Here is a 24,481-nt window from a genome sequence, read left to right as displayed (position 1 = left end):
ACAAGAAAAGAAGAGTTACCACAACACACACAAAGCATTAGGTAGAGACGAACAGTACACCATCATCATACCGTCACCAGGTTTATTTGAAAGTCCTTGAGCTCACAGCAACCAAGATGATAAAAAGCATGGAACAGACAACTAGTCAATATCTAAAGTAAAGCATAATAAATACAACAGCTGCCACAGAAGTAGAGTGGAAATGGTGAGTAAATGGTTCCAGACACAGCTATTCAGGAAAGGTATCCACATGTATCAAGCCAGAGTTTGTGTTAAGGGAAGGCAAAGGATCCAAGAAGAGAGCAGGATGCCCCAAACCCTATCAGTGATATGAATCAGGGATCAATAGCCACAACTAAAGTGCAAAACAGTTTATTTTATGACAAGTCTACACCAGTAGTTGCAATTTGAATATACTACAGGCAAGGCATACATGCTAACCATAGTGGAGCTAAGGCACAATCACACCTGAATGCTTGCTTGTGCAGACCAGTACCATATCCAAACTCTATCTGACAGACACTAGACAGTCCAGAGGGACCTAGAGTTATATGTAATTTATCACAGGAGTCCACAATATTGACAGTAGCAATTATGCACTCAGCAACCCAGACATTTCAACATTAAGCAGCCTGAACACCACCAATGGGGACTTGGATTGCCAGGCGCATCTCATCCCATGAGCCAAAGCACAGATCTACCAGGGCCCAGCGCTGAGCAGTTTCTCCTGTCAGGGGCTTGAAGTGCAACCAAACTCCTCATTGTTTTTGTGGATACAGACTAACACAGCTACCCCTCTGTTACTTGAAGTTCAAGTACTTCAGTATTAACCTCATACCCCCCTCCCATCTTGCCATTTTCAGGCAAAATTATTTTAATTGTCATGAAACCTTGTTCCAGCATCAATTCTCTTTTCTTGCTTAAAGGATCATCAGAAGTTTTCCTGCAACTTTAAACAGCCTCACTTTTTACAGTATAATGGGACCACCATTTGAGAAGGTCCTGTTTCACAAGAAGAGCAAATTACTTAAGCACACATAAGAGATATTTGAATTGGACTTATACATATTTTGCTATACTAGTAAATATATTGAGGGCATCTCTTCATGGTGAGTTAGTGCATGGCAAAGCGGAGTGTTAATCTATACCACACTAGGCATTTCATGAAAGGGTACTATGGAACTTGTAGTGAGCTGTAGAGCAGTCCACCAGAGCGTTAGCAAAACTGCATAAGAATGAACTTTAAAAATAAAGCATTTTTCACTGAAATGATTTCAAATTACCCTTTACATTTAGTTTCTTACCTGAAAATCATCTTCTTCAGAAGATAATGACAACCTGAAAATATTGTACCTGGACAAGAAGTCAAAACTTTTTAGTTTAGCAAGATCCTTTCTATGGAAGAAAACATGTGGTTCATGTGTTGTAAAAATTCACTTCCAAACGAAAAGTCTCAAAGCAGTTTGTGTGTTGTACATTCGGTGTTTTGTGCTGGGCTCTCGGAGAACTCCTTTAATATACTTTTGAATATGAAACCTGCACTAAGTAGCCTTTCTGACCACCTATAATCACATCAAGCTAATCCAAAAACTGTGCGTTAAAGTAACTTCTCTTCTAACGCACTTTGAATTAAAGGATCTTTAAGTATTTAATATAATTGACTGAATTTATTCTTCAACATCCAAGTTTAACCAAGTCATATTGCCATTTTACATGTTGATGCCAAAGTAAGGTAAAGTGACTTCTCTAATGTCGCAACAAGTCAGTTCTAGTCCCAAATGCATCCTATTAATCCTAAACTTTAAAAAAAAAAAAAAGATTTAAATCTTGGGCCATTTAAATCTTGCATCCAAATCACACAAACAGAAAAACCAGACCAACTACTCACTGTTCTTAACAAATTATTTGCAATTGTTCCTTCCTTAGATTTTTTTTTAATTTGTCGGACAAATCTTCAAGTTATTGCATTATGAGATTTTTTTTATGTTAGTATGAACTTTGTCCACACTTCAGTCTTCCTTACCTTTAAAACTCTGGTGACACTTTGTTTCCAAAGTTGTTTTCTTCCAGGCCTAAACATTGCATTAAATCAATGTAGGATACTATAAGCATCAAGAGGTGTCAGTTTTCAATCCACATGCCTTATAGATTTGCTTGAGCTGCTACATTCCTCATCCAATAGTCTTCTTTACTAACAGGCCTCTGAGAGAGCCAGCAGCTGTCAAAGTTTAGATTTGTTTCCTGAAGCAAGAACTGAGGTGTGCTTTTACTAATTACAGGCCACGCTGAACTGATTCAGAAATCATAGCCACTAACCACCATAATTTACTGTCTTTGGAGCATGCGCCATGGAAATACAGCTAACAGCCAACCTCTCTGTTGTTAAGGTAATATTGTTTATGTACAACACTGCTTGGTTTAGAAATAATCATGCTCAATGGCCAACATAACCATTTGTACAAGTCATTTTAAACACGCCTTATCTTGATTTCTGTTTACTCCTATTAATGAAGGCCTCAAGGGAACAGAAATCTTTGCCTCTTTGTCAGCTATGACTCTTTGAGTGATACAGAAACTCAGAAAAGAAGCCTCTTGCACAAATCTTTAATCAAGACCTTGGTCTTTGGTCTACTGAAAAAGTACTATTAGGCATTTTTGTGCCTGTTTTCTGCCAGCCCTACGCTACTCTTTCCTCTTAGTTCTGCTCAGTTACACACTGAAATGGTTGTTGAATGTTTAGCTTTTCCTCTTCAAATATTTTCAGGAGTTAGTTTTCAGAAGTAGCAGATCTTTAAGGCCTCCCAAAAAAAAAAAATCAAGAATAAAGCCAAGTAACTTATACAGCTATTTAGGAACTTTTGTTCAGTGTGATAAGTACTTAAGTGCTTAACAAAATACTCAAAGTGAGAATTGTTAGGTATATTGTAATATGATGCTTAAGAAACACTGTTCATTTCCCTCTCCATCTCTCCCACCAAATGTAATGGAAATCTAGATTAGCTTTACAAACCCCAAAAAGAAAGGTTCGACAAGTTCATACAAGAAATGTGATGGCAGTTAAGAGAGTTGTGCTTTCCTCTGCATCTTTTCATGGTCTTTCTCTTTGCCTACAAAGCACCCGACGTGTGAGCACGCGAACACTTCACTTTGAATTGTTTCAGAGTAGCAGCTGTGTTAGTCTCTAAGATGCCACAAGTACTCCTTTTCTTTTTATGGATACAGACTAACAAATTTATTTGAGCATAAGCTTTTGTGAGCTACAGCTCATGAAGTCATCGGATACATCCAGTGAAATGAGCTGTAGCTCACGAAAGCTTATGCTCAAATAAATTTGTTAGTCTCTAAGGTGCCACAAGTACTCCTTTACTTTGAATTGTGTATCAGTTCACAGGTATTTCAGAGCCCCTACAGAATATCTAATACGCAAGATGCACTTTTTCAAGTAAAACCACTACCGGTATATTTTCTTGTATAGAAGCACATATCCGTCTATGGTCCAGCAAGGGCACCAACTCTAGGCTCCAGGCTCCTCAGATGTCACCTCTCTTGGGCAGAGACACACATTTCCCCCCATCCTGACTGAGATATTTCTAAGCTGCACAGCTTCCTGCCTACACTGTGAATTACCCAGCAAAGGACCGACTGCGTAAGCAGGCCTGCTTCACTTCTCTTCTCAGAGATGGTAAACAGTGTAATTACAACAGTTCAGTTACCATGCAGGCTGCCCTTTGTAAGCAAACTCATTTATTCTTAAGGTGGAAGCATTGGAGAGAAAACATATTAAAGCCAATCAAAGAGCCTACACACATGCTAATCACAGAGATCACCTCCTGATGCCAACAAGGGCACTGGCTGGTGATTAGTCCTTGAAATTCCACACAGAGTGTCTCCTGTGGTCACAAGTCCATCACAGCTGCAGAACAAGCCCCCTTAGCCTTATAGCAGCTCAGTAGGCCAAAGTCCTGCCAACCCTTCCCTAAGGATAAGCTTTTGTGAGCTACAGCTCACTTCAGCAGATGCATGCAGTGGAAAATACAGTGCGGAGATTTTATATACACAGAGAACATGAAACCATGAGTGTTACCATACACACTGTAACCAGAGTGATCAGGTCAGGTGAGCTATTACCAGCAGGAGAGGAAAAAAAACCTTTTGTAGTGATAAAGATGGGCCATTTCCAGCAGTTGACAAGAACGTGAGAGGAACAGTGGGGGTGGGGGGAATATGGGGAAATAGTTTTACTTTGTGTAATGACCCATCCACTCCCAGTCTTTATTCAAGCCTAATGTAATGGTGTCCAGTTTGCAAATTAATTCCAATTCAGCAGTCTCTCATTGGAATCTGTTTTTGAAGTTTTTTTATTGTAATATTGCGACTTTTAGGTCTGTAATTGAGTGACCGGAGAGATTGAAGTGTTCTCCAACTGGTTTTTGGACGTTATAATTCTTGACATCTGATTTGTGTCCATTTATTCTTTTACATAGGGACTGCCCGGTTTGACCAATGTACATGGCAGAGGGGCATTGCTGGCACATGATGGCATATATCACATTGGTAGATGTGCAAGTGTTTGTGAGTCTCTCTCTAGGGGGTGGTAGCTCTCTGGAAGCACTAAATCTGAGTCAACTTGCTGTATGGCTCCCAACTGTGCTTAGTTTCCGCAGGGTGTGGTCTAGTCTTCCTCCCCGATGGACACAAATATAATCCCTTACCAGTACATAAACATTTGCATTTTTAATACAATGAACTCCTAAAATACCTAAAATTAATTCCATAAAGTTGTCCAGAATATGCTCATGTATGTGACAGCAATTTGTTAGGCTATCCTGCATCAAAAACTCAAAAAACAAAAACTCACTCTGTGGCCCTACTGTTGTAACCCTTGCACAAAAGCACTTTTACCTCACTGAGTTATACATGATCACAGTATCATCTTCTTCACTATGTTATAAGGCTTTGTAATACTGACACCTGTTAAGTGTCCTTGCTCTCAACACGTTTAGAAGTTGTTAAACATTAAGGGCCAAATCATGTTTCCTTACTCAAGTGAGTAATACCATGGAAATTCATGGAACTGGTATATGGCCTCCGCAAAAGTCTTTGAACCCATGCCTACAGAAGTACAAAGTCAACATGAATCATTAACTTCAGGAAACACCTCATATAGCAGTATATGCCCCAAATCAGGGGTTCTCAAATTTCATTGCACCGTGACCCCCTCCTTTTGTAAACAAAAATTACTACACGACCCCAGGAGGGAGGACTGAAGTCTGAGCCTGCCAGAGCCGTGCCCTGCCATGGGAGGCCGAAGCCAAAGCCCAAGGGCTTCAGTCCCAGGCAGGGGGCCTGTAACGTGACCCCGATGCCCAGGGCTGAAGCCCTCAGGCTTCAGGTTTGGACCCTGCTGGTGGGGCTTGGGCTTTAGCCCCAGGCCCCAGCAAGTCTAAGCCAGCCCTAGCAACCCCATTAAAATGGGGTTGTGACCCACTTTGGGGTTCTGACCCACAGTTTGAGAACTGTTGCACCAAATGAACTCTTACAAAATTCTAAGTAAGTCAACAAACATTTGCAATCAGTGGAAATACTCTCATCAGTATATCCCACAGGCAACAAAGATTTAGCCACAGATCTATTAGCACACATACCTGCACCCATACATTATGTCTATATACAGTGGTAATACTCAGAGAAAATATGACCCAGACTAGCAAATTCTGAGGCAGGATTGCAGCTCTAGAGATTAAGTTTGAGACTCTTTAAGCCTGTTGATGGCATCTGGAGGACCAATTCCCAATAAATCAATGGACATTCAAATTCCTTATGAAGCTTTGAAAATTTCAGCTTCAAATGTCAGAAGCACACACACAGCTCTTCCTCAAAAAGATGTCATTTTCTTTTCCACCTATAGAAAAATATGCAACACTTTTCATAAATGTGCATTCTCCTCCTCCCAGTAGGGTCATACACTTTGTATACAGGCTATTTCATAAACTTATATTAAGCCTTTAACTTTTAATTGATCAGATTTAACTGATTGCACAATTCTCTTCAGTACAATCTAACCTTTCCAAAAAAGTCCTTTTGAATGGTATCTTCAAGCTCCTGTGCTTTTCCTTGTTTAAGTATTCGTAAAATCATTTAAATTCCAAGCATCCTTGTAGTTCCGTCTTAGGGGCCAAGACATCATTTTCCCTTCCAGCTAAATGTATCCAATTGATGGAAGACACCCAGGACAGAATCACCTTCAGATTCTCATAACCAGTATCACTTACTCATTTTCTGAACACTGGGAAAATCAGAGAGCAGTACTGTCTAAAGATTCCAGCCTAATGACAATACAGATAATTAAATTTCAAGAGTAAATTTTAGTCTGATTTGAAAGCAAAATAAGTCCGCCTTAAAGAATGAGCTCCACAGTTAATAGGCTAGCCTTGTGATTCAGACAGGTCATTTTCCAAACAAAAAAGGAGCTAAAGAAAGTGGACAAGAGCGAAGGCTCCCAATTTGTTAGCAGTTGAAAAGGGAAACCTGAAATGAATGAATGGATGCAGCACGTGCCGAGCTGTGTTATTCGTTTGCCTCTGAGGGGGTCAGGACCCATACTGCCAGAAAAGCATAGGGCATGAACTACCACAAAGGACCCACAGTAGCTGAAAAGCTCTTGAGAACAGCAAAACAGAGCCTGTTGGAGAGATATTGATTTTTAACTATAAACAGAAAAGTACACCCAACTTCACTATAGCAGACCTGGCATTTTGCCATAATCAAGTATCTTTTAGAGTCTGTTTTGTAACCAAGGTAACACTATCTCCATGGTTCTGGTTAACAGATTTAAGTGAAGGGAACTAATAACCCATTATTGCTTTTGAGAAAAATGTTTATTAACATGGAAAAAGCTTTAACTATAACATGGAGGTTGTACAATAAAGCATTTAAATCAGACAAAGCAAGATTACATGTTAATGCTAAATGGTGTCCTCCTGTTATGAGACAGTAGTTAATAAAGTACTTTAGTCTTCATTAGGGGCTAAAGATGGTGACTCACCAGCCACTACACTACCTTGTGGCTGAATGAGGTGATGAAGGGTTTTTCCTCTCCTCTGCCCCAATGACCAGCCATTGAAGTCCCCTTAGCCTTGTGGCTCTGTCCACATTTTACATTAATGTCACATTTTACTCCTCACCCCTTCCCAGGGAAGTCAGAATCCAGTCCACTAGCAGTCTGGCAGCCTTGTACCCAGTCTAAGCCAACTAGCCCGTATGACCCTTGTCTTGGGCCTTCACCAGACCTTTCCTTAGTGGCCTGTAGGGGAAAAAAGTCAATCTCTCTACTCTGTGTTCCAGCCCAGGGTCCCTGTAGCAGGTGATTAAGATCTGCCTCTTCAGTCCTACTGATTCTTCCCTCGACTTCTTCCTACTGTGGCCTCCTAGGTCTTCTTCCCCAGCCCTTTTCAGGCCTTGGAGGAAAGGAAACAAAAGCAAAGGCATGACAAGAATAGTCCAAACACATTCCTAGCCTGGCCTCTCGCCCTTCAGGAGACACTGTCCTCAGCGCTCTCATGCAGCATTCACAGGACTGCTCAAGTAGCTTCATCCTCTGAAATGCTACTTTGGGGAGCTAATGGGGAGAGGTCTGCCCACCTTCAAGGGCTGGGCCCTTCTGAACCAGACTACTCCCTTTTAAGGCTGCTTCTCCACAACTGTCATGTCTTGCAGGTGTGGTAGGGCAGGGCTGCCTGAACCCAAAGCTTTTTCCTGGTGCAAGGTTAGTACACCCCAACATGATGTTTTTTGAGGTGTTCATAATTTGGCATTTGCTTCAAAATCTTTTTATCATTATAGTGCAATTTCATCATTAGAGTTATATGGCTTTGTACTTACACACACAGCTACTATAGAGTAGTTGAGGATGGTAGTTGCATACAGATAGTTAATTAAGGGCCATAATGCAGATTTACAAGTCAAGAATTAAGGTTTCATCAACTTATGCGTATACCTATCTTAACATGGGACAAGGTGAATGGTTCAGGAAGTTATACGCCTGTGAACAGGGACTACAGAGCCTGTGAAAAAGGACTCTGCAATTTTGCAACATCAACTATTAGCAGGAACAATACAGGGACAGCAACCTTTAGTCCAGGAACTGATCCAACACCATTCAAGTGAGTAAAAGTTTTTCCAGGAGTTTCAAAAAATAGAATCATGCAATGATAGAATATCAGGGTTGGAAGGGACCTCAGGAGGTCATCTAGTCCAACCCCCTGCTCAAAGAAGGACCAATCCCCAACTAAATCATCCCAGCCAGGGCTTTGTCAAGCCTGACCGTAAAAACCTTGAAGGAAGGAGATTCCACCACCTCCCTAGGTAACCCATTCCAGTGCTTCACCACCCTCCTAGTAAAAACGTTTTTCCTAATGTCCAACCTAAACCTCCCCCACTGCAACTTGAGACCATTACTCCTTGTTCTGTCATCTGCTACCACTGAGAACAGTCCAGATCAGTGGTTCTCAAAGCCGGTCTGCCGCTTGTTCTAGCAGGCCAGACCAGTTTGTTTACCTGCCGTGTCCACAGGTTCGGCCGATCGCAGCTCCCACTGGCCGCAGTTCGCTGCTCCAGGCCAATGGGGGCTGCGGGAAGGGCGGCCAGTATGTCCCTTGGCCCGCGCCATTTCCCGCAGCCCCCATTAGCCTGGAGCGGTGATCCATGGCCAGTGGGAGCCGCGATCGGCCAAACCTGCGGATGCAGCGAGTAAACAAACCGGTCCGGCCCGTCAGGGACTTTCCCTGAACAAGCAGCGGACCGGCTTTGAGAACCACTAGTCTAGATCCATCCTTTTTGGAACCCCCTTTCAGGTAGTTGAAAGCAGCTATCAAATCCCCCCTCATTCTTCTCTTCTGCAGACTAAACAATCCTAGTTCCCTCAGCCTCTCCTCATAAGTCATGCGTTCCAGTCCCCTAATCATTTTTGTTGCCCTCCGCTGGATGCTTTCCAATTTTTCCACATCCTTCTTGTAGTGTGGGGCCCAAAACTGAACACAGTACTCCAGATGAGGCCTCATCAATGTCACATAGAGGGGAACGATCACATCCCTCGATCTGCTGGCAATGCGCCTACTTATACAGCCCAAAATGCTGTTAGCCTTCTTGGCAACAAGGGCACACTGTTGACTCATATCCACCTTCTTGTCCACTGTAACCCCTTGGTCCTTTTCTGCAGAACTGCTGCCGAGCCATTCGGTCCCTAGTCTGTAGCAGTGCATGGGATTCTACCATCTTAAGTGCAGGACTCTGCACTTGTCCTTGTTGAATCTCATCAGATTTCTTTTGGCCCAATCCTCCAATTTGTCTAGGTCCCTCTGTATCCTATTCCTACCCTCCAGCGTATCTACCACTCCTCCCAGTTTAGTGTCATCTGCAAACTTGCTGAGGGTGCAGTCCATGCCATCCTCCAGATCATTAATGAAGATATTGAACAAAACTGGCCCCAAGACCAACCTTGGGGCACTCCTCTTGATACCGGCTGCCAACTAAACATGGAGCCATTGATCATTAGCTGTTGAGCCCGACGATCTAGCCAGCTTTCTATCCACCTTATAGTCCATTCATCCAGCCCATACTTCTTTAACTTGCTGGCAAGAATACTGTGGGAGACCGTATCAAAAATTTTGCTAAAGTCAAGAAATAACACGTCCACTGCTTCCTCTCATCCACAAAGCCAGTTATCTCGTCACAGAGATAGCAGGATCATTGGTTACAGTACAGGCTGGAAGACTCAAGACGACGGTTTCCTTGCTCCACAGCAGACTTGTCTGCCCTGAGAAACATTACACTGAAGCCTCTTGTGAAAATTTGCAACTTAACCTCTGCTCATTAAGCCCTTTGCAGGATGGGGCTAATTAATATTTATATGGTGCAAAGGATTGTTTTGAGGCTTCATTTATTAATGCTCATAAGCAAATTGGAGATTCTCAGAGGAAAGTATCATAGAAGTTCAAAGTATTATACTTTGAAAAGAGTCAATCAAGGAAAAGAATTTTCTGCAGATTAATTTTTTTTTATATCTCCTACCCTACTCTTAGTACAACAATTTCTGCAGAAACTGTTTAAAATGTCATTTCCAGCAGATATTAAGAAACTACTCAGATATGGTTTGGCCATCAATATTCAAGTCTGAAGAGTTAGTGTTGGTGATTTTTATGAACAGAAAGTAGTATAAGCATTTAAAAAAAATCTTGTGGCAGGCCTCCTGAAAGACATGCTGTTTGCTTAAAAATATAGAGACATCATGAGTATTGAGATAATTCGGGGTCATGTTTTAAGCTGATCTCTGTCAGGAGAGCTAGAGATTTTTTTTAAAAGTCAATATTGATGTAACAATTAGGGCTTTATCGTGAGTCTCATGATAAAATTTCTCAAATTGGCAACATTTTCTCAATGTATCCTAATCAACACCAGGTAGCTGGAGGCAATACATTGAAACAAGAATAGCAAATGTGGCAAACAAACTAAAGAAAGACAAAATGAGGAATTACTGGGAAAAGTTACAACAAGGAAAGAAGGAGAGGGTAAGTGTGGAAAGGAAAATAAGAAAAAAAAGTGGGATAAAGGTAGAGGTCACTAGTGTAATAAAGTTAGTGAGAGTAAACAAAAGTGTCTTGATGAATCTTTACTGAGAGCCTGAGCCCTGGTCTATACTACAGGGTTAGGTCAAATTTAGCCGTGTTAGGTCAATTTTATAATGAATGCGTCTACACAAGCAACCCCGTTCCATTGACCTAAAGGGCTCTTAAAATTGACTTCTGTACTCCTCCCCAGCGAGGGGAGTAGCGCTCAAATCGACCTTGCTGGGTCGAATTTGGGGTAATGCGGACGCAAATTGACATTATTGGCCTCCGGGAGCTATCGCAGAGTGCTCCAATGTGACCGCTCTGGACAGTGCTTTCAATTCCAATGCACTAGCCAGGTACACAGGAAAAGCCCCAGGAAATTTTGAATTTCATTTCCTGTTTGGTCAGCGTGGTGAGCTCAGCAGCACAGGTGACCATGCAGTCCCCCCAGAATCGCAAATGAACTCCAGCATGGAGCGAACAGGAGACACTGGATCTGATTGCTGCATGGGGAGAAGAATCTGTGCAGACAGAACTCCAATCAAAAAGAAGAAATGCTCATATATACGCTGTGACAAGGCTCTGTCCTTGCCTCCGTGGGTCCCGCTTTTCCTGGCGGATTTCGCTAGCCTCAAAGGCTCACTGTGACCCTCCATGTAACCCTTCTCTCTCTAGAGACAAGGGTCACAGTCTACTGAGCCATTTTCATCATAAGCCAGCGAGGGAGATGAGGAGAAGTTATCCTTCCTTGCACAGTCTCTGTTGTCTCCCAGTCTCAATGATTAATCAGGGGGCAAAGGTGGGGCGGGGGGAAGCCCGGGTCCACCCTCTACTCCAGGTTCCAGCCCAGGGACCCTAATAGTATCAGCTATGGTAGCTGACTTCTTAGAAACATGACATGTACAATTCCCTGGTCTACTTCCCCCACAGCAGCCCTCACTTCCTCAAGCTCCACTTCACCCTTACCTCAGGGCCTTCTTCCTTGTGCCTGATATGGTGTGGCCTACTCATCCTCTCCAGCAGCAAAACTTCCTCCCACAGCTCCTGACATGCACACCCACCTGATTAACTGGGAGGCTTTTAACTAGTTTCAGCCAGCCCCTGATTGGCTGCAGGTGTCCCAATCAACCTAGCCTTCTCCCTGCCTTCTGGAAAGTTCTTAATTGGCCCCAGGTGTCTTAATTGACCTGGAGCAGCTGCCATTTCACTTATCCTGATACCAGGGATTTGTTTAGCCTGGAGCTAATATATCTATCTCCCACTACTTTTCCATAGCCATCTGGCCTTGCCCCGTCACAATGCCAAAATCGCCCAGGGCACGATGGACAGAGGCTACAACAGGGACACACAACAGTGCTGCATGAAAGTCAAGGAGCTCAAGCAAACCTACCAAAAGACAAAGGAAGCAAAAGGTCTCTCTGGGTCAGAGCCCCATACGTGCCAGCTGCATGGCATTCTGGGGGGGACGACCCTACCACTACCCCATCACTGTCCGTGGACACCTGCAAGGGGGGAGTCTCACGCAACACGGAGAAGGATTTTGTGGATGAGGAGGAGGAGGAGAAGAATGCGCAGCAGGCAAGCAATGAATCCGTTCTCCCCAGCAGCCAGAACCTTTTTATGGTTAGGGAGCCAATACCCTCCCAAGGTGGGATCCCCGACCCTGAAGCCAGAGAAGGCACCACCGGTGAGTGCACATTTGTAACTAAAGTACAGGGTCTAAAAGCAATAGTGTTTAATGTTTGATATGCCCTGAAGAATTGGGATGCATTCACGGCCAGTACAGCTACTGGAAAAGTTTGTTAACATATCAGGGGATGGAGCATGAATCCTCCAGAGACATCTCCATGAAGCTTTCCTGGAGGTACTCTGAAATGCTTTGCAGAAGGTTTCTGGGAAGGGCTGCCATATTTCATCCTCCACTGGAGGACACTTACCACTTTACCACACAAAGCCAGTAGCAAGTAGTCTGAAATCATTGCAGCATGAAGCATGGCAGCGAATGGTCCTGTGTTTTGGTCGCATTAAAGCAACATTAGGTCTTTATCTTTCTGTGTTAGCCTCAGGAGAGTGATATCATTCATGGTCACCTGGTTGAAATAGGGGAATTTTTATAAAGGAACAGTAAAAGGACCCCGTTCATGCTGGGCTGTTTGCACTTGGCTAAAAGGGATCATCCCATAGCCACGCGGCACAGGGAGGGGTGAAGGGATCATCCCAAATAGCCACGCGGAGGTGTTGGGGGAGGTGTGTGCTGCACATCCACCTAAAAACCACAGCCCCACCTTTTAAACAGCAAACCCAACCAGCACTGCTTGATATGGGAAAGGAGGACACTGCAGTTTGAAAACAGTCCCACGTTATGAAGGCGTTAGAAGAAGCCAAACCCGCATACCCTTTGGCTTACCATGGCTGCCTGGAAACTGAATTCTGTTGCCCAGCTGTGTGCGATGTGTTGCCATACCGGCAGGCACTCAATATAAGAGGCAAAATTCGACCTTGTACCTAAAGCTCATGTGCTGTCTACTGTGAATTGCTTGATTCACTGTGAAAGAGTCTCTCTTTTGTTCTCAGAAATGTATCATCTTAAATTTTACTCTCCCTTTTTATCCGCTGCAGGTGCAAAATGTTTCTATGCTCCCCCATCATCTCCGTCCCTGAGGTTATTGCAGACTAGAAGGCGAAAAAAATGCACTCACGATGACACGTTTTCCGAGCTCATGCAGTCCTCCCGCACTGATAGGGCACAGCTGAATGTATGGAGGCATTCAGTGGCAGAGTCCAGGAAAGCATTAAGTCAGCACGATGAGAAGAGGCAGGATGCAATGCTAGGCTAATGGGGGAGCAAACAGATATGCTCAGGTGTCTGGTGGAGCTGCAGGAAAGCCAACAAGAGTACAGACTGCCGCTGCATCCATTGTACAACTGCCTGCCCTCCTCCCCAAGTTTCATATCCTCCTCACCCAGATGCCCAAGAATGCGGGGGGGGCAGGAGGGGAGGCTCCAGGCACCCAGCCACTCCACTTTCCAGAGGATGGCCCAAGCAACAGGAGGCTGTCATTCAAACAGTTTTGATTTGTAGTGTGGCTACAATAAGCAATGTGCCCTTGTCCTTCCCTCCTCCCCCCCCCTCCCACCCCACACGGGCAACCTTATCAGTTATCTCCCCCTTTTTTTTTTAATTAATAAAGAAAGAATGCATGGTTTCAAAACAACAGTGACTTTATTTCCTTTGCCAGCTGTGATCGAAGCGGAGGGGAAGTGTGGTTGGCTTACAGGGAATTAAAATCAACAAAGAGGGCAGTTTTGCATCAAGGAGAAACACAACTGTCCAACTGTAGCCTGGCCAGTCATGAAACTGGTTTTCAAAGCCTCTCTGATGCACAGCGCGCCTACCTGTGCTCTTCTAATCGCCCTGGTGTCTGGCTGTTCAAAATTGGCAGCCAGGCGATTTGCCTCAACCTCCCACCCCGCCATAAACATCTCCCCCTTACTCTCACAGATATTATGGCGGACACAGCAAGTAGTAATAACAATGGGAATATTGGTTGCGCTGAGGTCTAACCTAGTCAGCAAACAGCGCCAGTTAGCTTTTAAACGTCCAAAGGCACATTCTACCACCATTCTGCACTTCCTCAGCCTTTAGTTGAACCGCTCTTTACTACTGTCCAGGCTGCCTGTGTACGGCTTCATGAGCCATGGGAACAAGGGGTAGGCTGGGTCTCCAAGGATAATTATTAACATTTCAACATCCCCAACAGTAATTTTCTTGTCTGGGAAGTAAGTCCCTTCTTGCAGCTGCTCAAACAGCCCAGAGTTCCTAAAGATGCAAGCGTCATGCACCTTTCCCGGCCATCCCACACTGATGTTGGTGAAACGTCCCTTGTGATCCACCAGTGCTTTCAGCACCATTGAAAAGTACCCCTTGCGGTTTATGTACTGGTTGGCAAAGTGCTCCGGTGCCAAGATAGGGATATGCATTCCATCTATCGCCCCACCATAGTTAGGAAACCTGTCAAGGTTCCTCCCCCACTCTGAACTCTAGGGTACGGATGTGGGGACCTGCATGAAAAACCTCCTACGCTTATCTTTACCAGCTTAGGTCAAACTTCCCCAAGGTACAAAATATTCTACCCGTTGTCCTTGGATTGGCCGCTACCACCACCAAACTAATACTGGTTACTGGGGAAGAGCTGTTTGGACACGTCTTTCCCCCCAAAATACTTCCCAAAACCTTGCACCCCACTTCCTGGACAAGGTTTGGTAAAAAGCCTCACCAATTTGCCTAGGTGACTACAGACCCAGACCCTTGGATCTTAAGAACAATGAACAATCCTCCCAACACTTGCAACCCCCCCTTTCCTGGGAAATGTTGGATAAAAAGCCTCACCAATTTGCATAGGTGACCACAGACCCAAACCCTTGGATCTGAGAACAATGAAAAAGCATTCAGTTTTCTTACAAGAAGACTTTTAATAAAAAATAGAAGTAAATAGAAATAAAGAAATCCCCCCTGTAAAATCAGGATGGTACATATCTTACAGGGTAATTAGATTCAAAAACATAGAGAACCCCTCTAGGCAAAACCTTAAGTTACAAAAAAGATACACAGACAGAAATAGTTATTCTATTCAGCACAATTCTTTTCTCAGCCATTTAAAGAAATCATAATCTAACACATACCTAGCTAGATTACTTACTAAAAGTTCTAAGACTCCATTCCTGGTCTATCCCCGGCAGAAACCCAGCATATAGACAGACACACAGACCCTTTGTTTCTCTCCCTCCTCCCAGCTTTTGAAAGTATCTTGTCTCCTCATTGGTCATTTTGGTCAGGTGCCAGTGAGGTTACCTTTAGCTTCTTAACTCTTTACAGGTGAGAGGAGCTTTCCCCTGGCCAGGAGGGATTTCAAAGGGGTTTACTCTTCCCTTTATATTTATGACAAAACCCATTGCAGCAAAGCTATCCACTAGGACCTGCACATTTCCCAGAGTCACTACGCTTGATAGCAGAACATCAGTGATTTCATTGGCTACTTGAATCACAGCAGTCCCCACAGTAGATTTGCCCACTCCGAATTGATTCCCGACTGACCGGTAGCAGTCAGGCATTGCAAGATTCCACAGGACTATCGCCACTCACTTCTCAACTGTCAGGGCAGCTCTCATCTCAGAATTCCTGCACTTCAGGGCAGGGGAAAGCAACTCACAGAGTTCCAGAAAAGTGGCCTTACGCATGCGAAAGTTTTGCAGCCCCTGGGAATCATCCCATACCTGCAAGAGTATGCGGTCCCACCAGTCTCTGCTTGTTTGCCAGACCCAGAATTGGCATTCCACTGTATCAACCAGCCCCACTGCCGCCATGATGTCCCAATTGCTTTCAGGAAAGTCTGTGTCCATGTCCTCCTCATGCTGCCGTCTCGTAGTGAGGTTCTGCACATACTGCAGTATAATGCACAAGATGTTTACAATGCTCACAACAGCAGGGGTGAGCTGAGCGGAGGGTAACCCAGGAAAAAAGGCACAAAATGATTGTCTGCAGTTGCTTTCACAGAGGGAGGGAGGGGAGACTGACAACATGTACCCAAAACCAACCGCAACAATGTTTTTGCCCCATCAGGCATTGCGAGCTTAACCCAGAATTTCAATGGGCAGCAGAGACTGTGGGATCTGTGGGATAGCTTCCCACAGTGCACTGCTCTGTGAGTCAATGCTAGCTACAGTAGTGAGGACACACTCCGCCAACTTAATGCGCTTAGTGGGGACATACACAATCGAATGTATAAAATCGATTTCTAAAAATCAACTTCTACAAAATTGACCTAATTTTGTAGTGTAGATATACCCTCAGATATACATCAAAAAGGAAAGGAGGGGACAAGAAATTGAGTGAAAACAAAAAATGTAGTACTTATTATACAGCTTTATACCAAAATAGCTACAACCACGTACTAACGTTGGGTTATACACCTATTGACCAACATTTATAGCAGGGCTGTCGATTAATCGCAGTTAACTCACGCAATTAACTCAAAAAAATTAATTGTGATTAAAAAAATCAATTGTGATTAATCACAGTTTTAATTGTACTGTTAAACAATAGAATACCAATTGAAATTTATTCAGTATTTTGGATGTTTTTCTACATTTTCATATAGATTATATTCTGTGTTGTAATTGAAATCCAAATGTTTATTATTTTTATTATAAATATTTGCACTGTAAAAACAACAAAAGAAATAGTATTTTTCAGTTCACCTCATACCAATACTGTAGTGCAATCTCATTGTCGTGAAAGTGGAATTTACAAATGTAGATTTTTGTTACATCACCGCACTCAAAAACAGAACAATGTAAAACTTCAGAGCCTACAAGTCCACTCAGTCCTACTTCTTGTTCAGCCAACTGCTAAGACAAACAAGTTTGTTTACATTTCCAGGAGATAATGCTGCCCTCTTCTTATTTACAGTGTCACCAGAAAGTGAGAACAGGCATTTGCATGGCACTTTTGAAGGTGGCATTGCAAGGTCTTTACATGCCAGATATACTAAAAATTTGTATGCCTCTTCATCCTTTGGCCATCATTCCAGAGGACATGCTTCCATGCTGATGACACTTGTTAAAAAAAATGTGTTAATTAAATTTGTGACTGAATTCCTTGTGGGAGAATTGTATGACCCCTGCTCTGTTTTACCTGCATTCTGCCAAATATTTCATGTTATAGCAGTTTCGGATGATGACCCAACACATGTTGTTCATTTTAAGAACACTTTCACTGCAGATTTGACAAAACACAAAGAAGGTACCAACTATCTGAAAGGGGGTTCCAAAGAGGATGGATCTAGACTGTTGTCAGTGGTAGCCGATGACAGAAAAAGGAGTAATGGTCTTAAGTAGCAGTGGGGGAGGTTTAGGTTGGATATTAGGAAAAACGTTTTCACAAGGAGGGTGGTGAAGCACTGGAATGGGTTACCTATGGACAAAGCCCTGGCTGGGATGATTTAGCTGGGGATTGGTCCTGCTTTGGGCAGGGGGTTGGACTTCCAACCCTGATATTCTATGATTCTATGTTTAAGAATCTGAAGCGCCTTCCAAAATCTGAGCGGGATAAGGTATGGAGCATGCTTTCAGAAGCCTTAAAAGAGCAACACTCTGTTGCGGAAACTACAAAACATGAACCACCAAAAAACCACTTTTGCTGGTGGCATCTGACTCAGATAATGAAAATCAATATGCGTCAGTCCGCACTGCTTTGGATTATTATTGAGCAGAACCCGTCGTCAGCATGGACGCATGTCCCCTGAAATGGTGGTTGAAGCATGAAGAGACATAGAAATCTTTAGCGCATCTGGCACGTAAAAACTTGTGACACCGGCTACAACAGTGCCATAAGAATGCTTGTTTTCACTTTCAGGTGACATTGCTAACAAGAAGGGGGCACCATTATCTCCTGCATATGTAAACAAACTTGTTTGTCTGAGTGGTTGGTTGAAGAAGAAGTAGGACTGAGTGGCTCTATTGCAGGCTCTAAAATTTTACATTGTTTTATTTTTGAATGCATTTTTGTACATAATTCTACATTTATCATAAAAGTTAAACTTACAAAGAGATTGCACTACAGTACTTGTATTAGTACTTGTATTGAACTGAAAAATACTATTTTGTTTTTTTACAGTGCAAATACTTGAAATCAAAAATAATTATGAAGTGAGCACTGTACACTTTGTATTCTGTGTTGTAATTGAAATCAATATATTTGAAAACATAGAAAAAATCCAAAAATATTTAAATAAATGGTGTTCTGACCGGCAGCTGAAGCAGAAAGCAAGATGTGTTTAGGCTTTTTGTTTATGAAACACTGGCTTTTACCATTTCCATCTACATTTGGAACTTTTAAGACATTGGCAAATAGTATGTATCTAGGGCTAATTCCTGCAAGGTACTGAGCACAATACACATTCAGGAAACACTAATGTGCTTAACTTTAAGCACACAAATAATATCATTGTCTCTAATAAGATTACTCATGTACTTCAGTCAGTGCATTGGTCGACTGCGGTTAGAGTCCTTGATACCTTGCAGGATTGTGCCCCGGATTAGCAAGGTCAGTTTGAGGTTGTAACAGTCAGTAAGAAACCAGCTACACCAAGAAGCATCAAGTTGAAAATAAAAGTGTATTGGTCATATCACTTAAATCAAGAGAACTCTGATGCAATTTAAATACTGACAACCTTGCTCCAGTTGAAACCAAGTGAATTTAGGAATTTTGGTTTCTTTCTTCCATACAGTAGTTGGTTAAAGGCAGTGGTTAGCTGCCACCAAGTGGTAGATATTGAAAAATGTGCAATATTTTGCTATGGTTGTTTGTTTTTTTTAATGAAAAGTACATTTGTCAATTTCCATACACATATTAAATGTGGAATGAGCACACATTGAACTTGGACATAGATTGCCAGTTTCAAAATTACAGACAGAAAGCTGAGCTATTATGTATGGCCACCTATACCTATGCTCTATTAATGTTAGAGGCCACAGTAGTGAATGCATGTCTGAGTTACAAAGGCATGCCTTCTGTAAAGCTGTAAAGCCCCTGGTCTGAAAGACTTATGAAAAACCCATCCTTGGCCTAAGCCACTTTGATAGTCATATAGGATTTTAAGTACTTATGAAAAAAAATCACGAGAATGATTACCCACATAAGTGCAATACTTGCTCCAAAATATATCAACTAGAGTAAGTCCTATTAGTATTATAGGACGTGACAGTGGGATTGTCAAGTGCATAAATGCCTTTAAATATCTGTCCCCTAGTTTCTATACTCTAATCGTCAACTTGACTACTATCAAAAGAGCTACTTGACAGAAAGAATATATCCTTAAGAGATAATGTTATGCATGGGCATTGAGGACCAGACTGCAATTTTAATTTGTAGTCCTGTGTAACTGGTGAGGATTTAGCCGAGACTCAATCTGGCAACTGTGAATAAAGCAATATTTTTCTTATATATTGCCAGTACCCCAGTATAGTTAATACATGTACCTTTAACCTGGGCACATTAACCCTATAATGAGATCATCTTGTATGAACTCTAGTATAAAATCGAAGTATGCAAAAATATATCCAAGTACAAATTTGCCTAACGCTTACTATCTGGTGCAGACACAGCCAAGTGTGAGTATCCATTCTCATTGCTTCCTTTCAAAGGCTAGGCAGCCAACCTTCACGTGCCAAGGTCAGGTTATATAGTATAATGAGATGTTTAGGTCCCTTCCATATATTAACGGTGAAATATATCGCCTTATTTACCAACTCAGCTAATCAGAGTCTCTGCAGCCATTCTGGAGGGACATTACTGACAGCTCTACTAATTGGCTGTGTGCAGAAGCAGGAATGGCTGGAAGCATTCATTTGGGCCAGGACTAGGAAAGCACATCCATAGATACCACTCTCATAGAAGGTAATTTTGTGACTTTATTTCATCTGGAAGCAAAGCGGCCCATTGTTAGATTGCACACTTGAGTATGTAACTAGAACATCTGGATTAAGGCTTCATTCTACCTGGTATATGCCTTGTCCAATTAGGCACTCTGCAATAAACAGAAAAGAGAAAACAGCACAGAGGAACAGATTTTGCAACCACCTAATTGAGATCTGAGCCTCCCAATAAAGATCAAGTGGCCTGATTCCCCCCGTGCTCATTGAGGTATGCAATCACATTGTCTGCTATAACTACACATTATGCTGGATATTTAGTCAATTTGTCTTCATTTTTTTCATTATAGGCCATTGATAATGTCTTCATAAGACTACACTTAAGACCTTTATGTAGAAGTAGGCACTGGGGGAAAATGGCATTCCCTCTAGGTTGGCTGGTTAGGGTAGTCCTGTCCAGTTCTGAGATTTGGACATTGCTTACAGGATCTATTGTGTACCACTGAACTGATATGGGTATTTGTAAGAGAATCTTTGCTGGCCTTGTTAAGCCCATGGTATATAGGAGGGACCCTCTGGGAAGAAGGTTGCATTGAGTTTGGCCTCGTTCATTAGCTGCATAGGAGACTCCGGAAAGCACTGGAGTCTGCACAACCTGTAACATGCACAAAGCTTTTACTAACTTCCATTTGTGTCCTCATCTTAACATATAGCAAACTGGGTCTGTATCTTAAAAGCACTGAAGAGCTTTGAGCTGACTTTGCCACATAGCCTTGTTTTCACTATATTGCCTACATCATGTCCCCAAATGGAACTCATCTAAGAAACTGTAGTTTTCTGTCTGTGATCAACTATTAGAATCACCAGAACCTACAGCAAGACGCAATATGCTGTGCAAAGCTCAGTGCTAGCTATCTGCACTATTTTAGCAGAACTATAAACAATGCCAAGTAAGCTGTTGTGAAAACACAACCAAATCTCCCTGAAGTCTAGATCAAAGGACATCAATCTTCTTAGATATGGGACCTTTAACTTAAGATTTCATAAAAGTTTGTTCAAGGGCGTCAGATGTACTGCCCTCTCATCGACGAACAAACAGGATAGAAGCCTGACTTTTGAGTCAGGAACTACTTTTATCATTCCAGTCACAAGATGGCATATAGCGTCCCTCATCTGTATCCAAAGATTAACTAAGTTTGTTATAGGTTTGAGCACACACACTTCAATGCCAGGGGGAACATCTGTACTATGCATTCTTTTAATGCTGCTAAATATCTGACTATATCCAATATATATTTCTCCTATGTGGTCGGTGGCTATTTGGCTGTAGAGCACAACTCTCCACCTAATTGAGACTTAACTTTTAGTTGTTGTGTAAGGTGGCACACAATCTTTATTGGGAGGAAGCAAATTTCCTGGTGACATGTCCCCTGACGTGTTCAATATTGCCCTTCAGTACAGGTTCTTTGATTGTAATTATTCATCAGCTAGCTTCATGACTTCACCTTGTAGTTAGTCTATTCTTTTTATTCTGCCTTGTACATGAGCACATTTACTTCCATTTCTCTCAAGCAATCAGCCATCACTCTGTACAATAGCAAAAATTCCTCCAGCATGTTTTGATGCTGCCAGGTGCTCAGTAATAGCTACCATAATGTAATTAAATTTAACATCCTTGTAGGAGGGGAAATGCCAAAGAAACCCACCACAGTAGCATTTAACTTCAAAAAGAGGAACTATACAACAATAAGGAAGCTGCATAGACTGTCAGTCCTTCATAATTTAAGACTAAGCCGATCACAACACGCCTTCCAATCTCCTCTCGCTCTTGCCATCCTTCGCCATGCTTGTCCCATATGTCTCCTTGTTAGGAAATCATTCCACCTCTTTGGAGGCCGACCACGTGGCCGTTTCTGTTCTCGTGGATACCACTTATATATAGCTGCAGTCCATCTGTTATCGCTGAGTCGGGCCACATGTCCCGCCCACCGCATTTTGCTGAGCCTGCTTTCAACAACATCTCTCACTCCAGACTGCTGCCTAATTATTTCGTTGGGGATGTGATCGCAGAGCGAAATGCCCAAAAATGTTCGTTCCATCGCCCTCTGTGTGACAGACAGTTGATGTTCTTCCATCTTTGTCAGCGACCATGTTTCACTGCCTTATAGCATCACTGGAAGCACGGTCGAGTTAAAAAGATTTGCACAAGTTGTTTTGCTGATCTTTCCTTGGAGGATGTCCTTGATGTCACTGAATGCGCACCATCCAGCTTTTTTTCTGCACGACAGTTCGCTTTCTGATCGTGGTGCATGTTGACTTCTTCTCCCAAATAAACATATTTATCAACCTCTTGGATCTGCTCTCCTCCAAGAGTTATTTGGGTTCTTGGCAGATAATCTGATCTCATGTATTTCATTTTCGACCGGTTCATTTTTAATCTGACTTGACTACTCTTTTCACATTGAGTTCTTTAAGCAGTCTCTCAAACTGGGCTGTATTTTTGGCTATCAGCACTATATCATCTGCGAACCTGAGATGGTTTAGCTCAGGGGTCTCAAACACATGGCCCACGGGGCTATTTCCTGCGGCCCACCAGCTCCCCACAGTCCCCCTTCCCCTCCAGCATTTACCTAGAGCGGCTCAGGCCCGGTGTGCACAGGGGGCAGGGCAGGTTCCCTGCCTGCCTGCCCAGCCCCTGTGCCACTCCGGGAAGTGGCCGGGACCTGGGGGAGGGTGGGCACAGGGGTCTGTGTCTTCCTCTTGCTCCAGGCACCACCCACAGCAGCTCCCATTGGCTGCGGTTCCCCATTCCCGGCCAATGGAAGCAACAGCAACACACAGACCCCTGTACCCCCTATCCCCCAGGTTCCGGCCACTTCCCGGAGCAGTGCGGGGGCAGGGTGGGTGGGCAGGCAGGAAGCCTGCCTGCTCCCGGTGTGCACCGGGCCAGAGCCCACCCCCCGAACCCATCCTGTAGCCAAACCCCCTGCCCTGAGCTCCCTTCCGCACCCCTCCTGTGCCCCAACCCCCTGCCTTAAGCCCCCTGCCGCACCCTGCACCCCGACCCCCTGCCCTGAACCCCCTGCCACACCCTGCACCCTGACCCCCTGCCCTGCCTCACCCCTTCTGCACCCCACACCCCAACTCCCTGCCCTGAGCTCCTGCTACATCCTATACCCCTCCTGCAGGTGGTGGAGGAGGGGGTGGAGATTTCAGGGAGGGGGTTGGAACGGAGGCAGGGAAGGGGTGGGAAGAGGTGGGGCAGGGGTGGGGCCTCATGAAAGGGGTGGAGTGGGGGGGGCCGAGGACAGCAGATGGGGGAAGTGTCAGTAATGCGGCCCTCGGGCCAATGTACTAGTCCTCACGTGACCCTCATGGTCATTTGAGTGTGAGACCCCTGGTTTAGCTGCTTGCTGTTGATATTAATCCCACCTTTCAAGTCTGCTAATCAAAAAATCAATTCAAGACAGGCCGTAAATAATTTTGGTAAAACTGTATCTCCTTGTTTCACACCTCTCTCGATGGGGATTTGGAGGGGAGTATCGAACAGCAATATGTCCATGCTGCAGCCAGAGTTCGCTTCCTTTAGTAATGTGATATATCTCACGCTGATGCCCTGTTCTGAAAGAGCTTCAAGAATGGCATTAGGCTCTACGCTGTTGAACGCCTTCTTGTAGTCCACGAAGGCAATGCAGAAAGAGAACTTGTATTCCCTTGAATGCTCTAGTAGTTGGTTTAGAGTGAAGATGTGGTCTATCATGCTGTAATTCCTTCGAAAGCCAACCTGCCCTCTAGGTTGCTGTTCATCCAGGTTTTGTGACAGTTAATTTGTTATTATTTTAGTGAACAACTTATAGCTATGTGAAAGCAAGCAGATCGGGTGATAGTTCTTTAGATTTTCTCGATCACCTTTCTTATGCAGCAAGATGGTATTGGACTCTTTCCAACTGGATAGTATCTTCTGGATTTCCAGATAGCAGCTGAACCTTCGGGCGAGAGCTTTCCAAAGTTCCGGACCTCCTGCCTTAAGCACTTCTACTGTCAGACCATCTTGCCTGGAGCCTTCCCCTCTTTCATTTGATAGACTGCGTGACGGACTTCGCTGATGAGAATCGGGAATATGTGTTCATCGGTTTGTTGAAGTGATGGCATTGGGACATCTATATGGGATGCAAACAGCTGGGTATAGAAATCCCTGCAGATTGCCTCTACCTCTGTTCGATCCGTTACTGATTCTCAGTCCCTGTTCTTCAAAGCCGATAATGATGACCTGTACAACACCAGTTCCCGTTTGCATTTTTTGAGACTTTTATGATCTTCAGCAGCCTTTAGGAGCTTTTCGATTAGAAATTTCTCCAAGTCTTCCTTCAACTTCATTCGTATGAGCTTGCAGAGAAGGGAGTACTCAACCCTGTCACTGCCATTTCTTTTCATTTTCCTCC

The 24,481-nt window shown here is 43.5% G+C and overlaps 1 protein-coding gene across 1 annotated transcript in view; it reads right to left on the bottom strand.

The window, feature by feature from the left end:
• DNAH5 (dynein axonemal heavy chain 5) overlaps positions 1-23,799 on the bottom strand; it is a gene marked incomplete at its 5' end in the record, with an annotated part of 254,247 nt that extends 230,448 nt beyond the window's left edge. The window contains one exon of the mRNA XM_084621096.1: positions 23,647-23,799. Within this exon, the coding sequence (XP_084477222.1) occupies positions 23,647-23,799 (153 nt within the window). The remainder of the gene's footprint in view (positions 1-23,646) is intronic.
• Positions 23,800-24,481: the final 682 nt, after the last annotated feature.

The sequence above is a fragment of the Lepidochelys olivacea genome (genome assembly GCF_965140295.1).
Source record: "Lepidochelys olivacea isolate rLepOli2 genome assembly, chromosome: 2".
NCBI classification, from domain to species: Eukaryota; Metazoa; Chordata; order Testudines; family Cheloniidae; genus Lepidochelys; species Lepidochelys olivacea.
The sequence above is the reverse complement of the archived record's forward strand: the minus strand, read 5'-3'. Positions and strand labels throughout refer to the sequence as shown.